The sequence below is a fragment of the Dipodomys ordii genome, unplaced genomic scaffold (genome assembly GCF_000151885.1).
Source record: "Dipodomys ordii isolate 6190 unplaced genomic scaffold, Dord_2.0 Scaffold504, whole genome shotgun sequence".
Classification (NCBI taxonomy): domain Eukaryota; kingdom Metazoa; phylum Chordata; class Mammalia; order Rodentia; family Heteromyidae; genus Dipodomys; species Dipodomys ordii.
The window spans coordinates 21,182-26,976 of record NW_012267720.1 but is presented as its reverse complement, the minus strand read 5'-3'; the positions used below and the strand labels follow the sequence as shown (position 1 = coordinate 26,976).

At 52.8% G+C, this 5,795-nt stretch overlaps 1 protein-coding gene across 1 annotated transcript in view; it reads right to left on the bottom strand.

Annotated features, from left to right (window-relative positions):
* Positions 1-4,670: 4,670 nt before the first annotated feature.
* LOC106001855 (lipocalin-1-like) overlaps positions 4,671-5,795 on the bottom strand; it is a 4,121-nt gene continuing 2,996 nt past the window's right edge. The window contains exon 7 of the mRNA XM_013036816.1: positions 4,671-4,714. Within this exon, the coding sequence (XP_012892270.1) occupies positions 4,671-4,714 (44 nt within the window). The remainder of the gene's footprint in view (positions 4,715-5,795) is intronic.

Here is a 5,795-nt window from a genome sequence, read left to right as displayed (position 1 = left end):
GCCTGTCCCGAGACAGGCTGCCACGTGGGAACTGGTGTGAGCGGGGCAGGTGGCCTTGCCCTATCGGTGTGCAGGATTTGGGTGTGATTTCCTCATTGCCAGTTAGGCAGGCCAATTGCAGCCTCTGAGACCAGGTTTCTACAGGGAGCGTCGGGTTCCTGGAGACTGTCCGGGGGGTGCTCCAGAGTAGCCAAGGACATACACAATCGGACCCCACATTCAGGGAGTTCCCTCAGCCAGTCCAGAGCCTTTCGCTCTACAACCAGAGTCCCCGGGAGACCCACCCCCTGGGCTCCCGGGCTTCTGGAGCCTGGGGCTGCCAAACAGTTCCTGGAATGGCATCCGACAGTCCCTTCGACCAGCACATGACAACCTTAGAGCAGCTGTGGCCGGTCAAGATCCAGAACCCAGAAGGGACCTAGTCCCAAACAAGTTTCCACCCAACCTCGGTTGGCACTTCTAAAGCAATCCAATAACTCATCCTCACTGCGTGGCTGAGACCTGCGATTTCCTGGCCAGGCCTTCATTATTGCAGCAGATCATCGCTCCAGTGTGCGGCCTCTACGAGAGCTGGCTTCCCTGTGTGCTCCAGGTGGCACCAGCGAGTAAGCTAACGACCAGCTGCTCTTGAGTTAGGGCCGCCCGACTCCCTGCTTACTCCAGACTACATCCCAGAAAGGATGTCAAGTCCTGCCCTGGCTCTCCAAATGTTTTACCAACAACCTCTCCCAGATAGCAAAGTTCTGGGCCTTTCTTCACTACAGCCTGCTCACCTTACTGACCATGGGTCCCAGAGGAAAACCTCTGAAAGATGCTGAGTCTCTGCTCTGCACAGAAGCAGCAGTGCCAGGCTCTGCCTGTGCACGGGAGCGGGCAGGCGCCCAGCAAGGGCTGCAGCGGGCCTCCTGTGTTCTCCAAGTCCCCCCAGGATGGCCATTCCTATGATTACAGAATGTGCTGCTCAGAGGCATGCTGCCACACGCCGGGGCCATATGGGAGGTGCGGTTTGGGGCTAGGGACCTGCAGCTAGGAGCAGACAGGCACTCACATCATGTTCATTCAGAATGTCAGCACATTGTGATTGGTTGGTTTGTTGGTGGGAACAGGTATGATTCCTGGCCATTGTGTTATGTTCCACTTTCCCAAGAGCTGGAAGGGAGAAGGCCCCTGAGCAGGTGGGGAGCCGTTCCTGAGCAGGGTATGGGGGTTCAGCAGGAGAGGCTGGAGCTGGGGCAGAAACAGAAGTGAGAGTGGGTCTTACCTCTTATGTTAGGTCTCAGTGCAGGCCGCAGGGGCCCAGGACCCTGGAAGTACTGGAATCATCCTGCGCACAGGCCGGCCTTGCTCTGTTATCAGTGGGAGGAGCCAGGGAGGCCAGGGCTTTATGGATAACCCCAAGTACCCCGCTCCATGTAAGCAGCCCTCGGGGGCCAGTCCCTGCATTGTTCTGCTGGTGTGGCCTTCCTCTGAGGATCAAATTCTTCCCAAATCAATCAGCAGTTAGTACTGGCCCTGTCTCCGGAGGCACCAGCCATGGGGGCCTTGAACTTGGGACTCCACATCAGCCTCTGCACCAGCTCCTACTTTTGTTACTGGTGCCTGGTATCTACACACCCTTGGCCTCGTTTGTTTCCTGTGCCTAGATAGCGCTGAGCCTTGGGTGAATCCTGGAATGGCTCACCTGTCTTTTTCTGAGGGAGACAAGGAGAATCTAAGGGTTTGATACATAAAGGATTGAGCACAGAGCTAGGATGATAGAGGCCAGATGGTATGGAACATGACCAGTGGTCAGGCAGCTCCTCAAGAGGAGAAAGAACTTGGTGTCACCACGGGGAAGCCCTGGTTTGGGAACAATTGGCTTAGGAGCTGGGTTGCAGTCTGGTATTTCTAGGACCTTAAATCTTCCTCCAAACACACCTCAGTTGGTTAAAAAAAAACTATTGGGAAGTCAATGGTTCAAGTGGATGGTCATTAACGCCTTTAACTGGAGAACAGAAATTCTTTATTTCCTCCTTTATTCTTTATTATTTTTATTGTGAAAATACCATTCAGAGGGGTTACAATTACATGAGCAAGGTAATGAGTACATTTCTTACCAAGCATTGTTGCCTCCTCCTTTGTTTCCTGGGGAAATAGAAATTCTGATGAATGGAAAAAAGCTTTTCTGGAGCCCACACACGGACAGAGGAAGGAAGCAGGGCCCCCCAGAGGGCCCAGCCGAGGGGGGACCCTAAGCTGCCTCTTAGCCTCAGGGAAGCTGCTGCCCGGGCCCTCAGAGACCTCGGCAAACCTCCTCCTCTGCCAGGGAGACCCCACGAGGATATAAAAATGAAACACCCCTTTGCCGTGGCTCTATCATCAGTATGCCCAAGAGCCTTACCCGGTCCAGGGTTCTGATCTCCGAAACCCAGGTCCGACTCTCAGCCCTCCCAGGGGTGTCATGTCTTTCGTGGGAGCAGGAGTGAGCAGAGGTCTCCTGGTCCCAGGGCAGAGAGCAGCAGGCTCATCCTCACAGTTGGGGGCGCGGTCCCACAGTCCTCGAGTCAGCTGCAAGCTCCTGTCTTTCAGCTGCCCACTTACTCCAGCTGGGCCCCTGGAGGCAGGACATAGCCTCTCTCTTGGGCCCAAAGCCGCCTCCATCCCCTGTGGTGCTGGGTGTTTGGACCCTGCGACTAGAGGCCACTAATCTGTGCAATAAGCCATCTTGGCTGCCTTTTCAGACTCATTTGAAGGAAGCTTTGTCTGGAAAGAGAATGTTATCACAGAGGGAAATGCCAGCCTTAGAATCTAGAGCCAGAGGTGTCGTGTCCATTTCTTCCTCATGTCCAGGCTCCAATTCTTGCCAAAAGTGAAGTCCTACACCTCACTATTCCTCTCAGACCTCCCAAATCCAAGCACAGCAACAGGTCCCTCCCCAAACACCTGCAAGGAGGGATTCTTAATGGAGCCCACCCCCCTCAGCCCCAAGCTGAGGCACTTCTGGCTCCTCTGTCTTATCCATCGGGAGACAAGGAGCTGCATAGACCAAAGTTCTGGTAGGAGATCTTGTAGTTTCAAGTGTTCAGGTCTCACACTAAGGTTTCTGATACACTTTGAACTGATTTGGGTATAGGGCTCACATCCGCTCTTCTATATGTGGCTATCCAGTTTTCCTAGCACCAATTGCTGGTGAGACTGTCTTCTTTAATGTGTATCTTTGGTGCCTGTGCCAAGACTCAGATGGGCTGCAACTACAAAGGCTTATTTTTGGGTTTTCTAACCACTGGTCTATGTGTCTTTGTGTCAGTGCTTTGCAGCTTATGCTCATCTGGCCCTGTTGTATAACCTATGGATTGTGGTACCTTCAGCATGGCTCTTTTTGCTCAGGAGGAGGCCAGCTCATTTACTGAATGGAAAAGTGTACATTTCCCCCCCTAGGTTGGCCTCAAATGTAATCCTCCTGATTTCCATCTCCTGAGTAGCTGAGATTACATGCATGAACTACTCACACCAGAAAAGTGTAACTTTTAAAAATCGGTATTTCCAATTTTTCAAAAATAACCTAGGAAGTCATCATCCTCAGAATCTACATTTTACAGATGAGATCTGTCATAAGCTAGTACAAGACTTAGGTTGATAGCTATAAGACTTCCATAACTCATGCTTTAAAAAAGCAGCCAAATTTAAGAAACTAAGAGTGTGTGGAGCTACAGGGTTTATTCAGAGCTCAGAACCCAGCCCAGCGTTCATCCACGAAGGAATCATTGCATGAATGTGGCCCAACCACACAGGAAATGATACTCAGCTATAAGAAGGAAGTCAGTGCTGAACCATGGATTAATCCGGACTCATGTGGGCTTCGCTTTGCAGTGAGAAATGGACCACCCAGAGTCCCCTCTCCTGCGAAGGAGTCCAGACCAATACATTGGCTGGTGTAGCCAATGCTACAAAGCTCCTGGAGCTTGAGGCACATACGAGATTCCTCTATTTAGGGGCAGATCATTCTGGGCAGACCACCCATTCTAGGTTCAGAAAAAAAAAAGGCTACAAAATCAATGTGAAAAAAAAGACTAGATTTTTCTATAGACTAAGAACAAACAAGTTGGGAAAGAAGTCAGGAAAACAATCCCATAATACAAGGGGTGAATATGATCCAACGTATATGGCATGCACATACGGAAATTCCACAATGAGATTCCCTCATAACTGCATAATTAAGTACCACGTCCCTGTGTAGAAAGGAGGCAGGTGGCTTCACACCAGCAAAAGGACGAGAGGAGGACAGGGATGCTGTTTGGAGTCTGGCAGCTCTGCCCCCACACAGGCAAGTCTAGACCTCCAGCCACCAACATTCCACAGCTACGAGTGGCCTGGGATTCTGAAGTCCAACAGCCATTGCTGCCACGTTTCTTTAAGGCACCTCAGGGAGGGCATGGAACCTCCTTGGCCACCAATAGGGGAGAAATAGGGGGAATTTCCCACATGCTGACAAGCACAGTAGAAGATAGAAGGAGGATGGTATCACCCCCAGCAACGAACCTCAGGACTACTTAGGATGACAGATTCCTCGCTTCCTGGGAAAAGGCATCGGGGAAAGAAATCTACCAGGCGGAGTCCCATCTGGCCATGGGGATAGGTGCCAGGCCCCGTGAAGTCCCACCCCTGGAATGGGGGTGCTCCCAGGTGTCCCCTCAAAGGGAACTCTTAGACTGTTTGCTTCCCGGAGAGCAGGTTTCTGCAGGAAAATGGAAGTGTCAAATTGAGAGGACCTGGGGAAATTAAACAATACCCCAGGGTTGCCCTGCCCACCTGAGAAAGCAGTAAGAAATATGATCTTTCATTTTGTATTTCTTTTAATTTCAAGAAAAGGACTTTGGGGGATAATTGTGAGCGAATAAGGAGAAGGGTAATTCTATTTTCTTCTGGGACATGTATTCATAGGTGTTCTCAGGTTTGAAGGCAGGTCTGCCTCCTCCTCCATGATGTCCAGGCTGCCTGGAGCTGTACCTGGCACCTGCTGAGATGGCTCCATGGAGGACCGCGCAGCAGCCCCTACCAAGAGCCAGGCCCAGAGAGGAGAAAAGCAAGGAGACAGGTCATGGTCAGAGTCACACTGAAGCGTCACTGAGCTCACCGGGCTGAGCCTCAGGGAACTGCGCAAACTCATCCTGTTGTAGTCCAGTCTGCTTGGAACTGGCAGTTTGAGGCATCTTCGTTCGTCGCCTGGGGTACAGGACCTCTCCTCCCTCTCTATGGCTCTCCATGTTTCTATGGACCTACCCAGACCCTGGTTCATGGGCCAACCATGGGAAGGGTTAAGGTAGGGACAAGGACCTACCTTGATATGGCTGGCTTGTTGAGGGGTAAAGGGTAGAGACCAGCCACTCTCCCTCCGCCCTCACCACCGAGCCCAGGCTGAGTGAAGTGGAACTCCTGCCAGGATCCCCTGCGAGCCCAGCCAAGGGCACCATCTCCATCCTGCCCTGCCCAGTGGCTTCCCACACGCCTCTGCCCGGGGCCCGGCCTCCTCCAGACACGTGGGGTGGAGGCGCATCAGGTGTCTCTACAGGGCTGTTGGACTCCGTGCCCCTGCAGGTCTGGACCCCGCTGGGTCCTGCGTCTCCCCACTTCCCCCGAGGCCTGCATCCTGGCAGAGCTCTCGGGGAGCCCAGCCAAGACCCCTTCACAGACAGGCCGACCCAGAGCCGCTGCGGGAGACTTTATTTGCAGTCAGGTGGGGTCAACGAGGGGAGTGGAGAGCTAAGGAAGGAGGGTGCTCTGGGGGGAGGGGGTCCAGGGAGGTCCCAGTTCTGTGC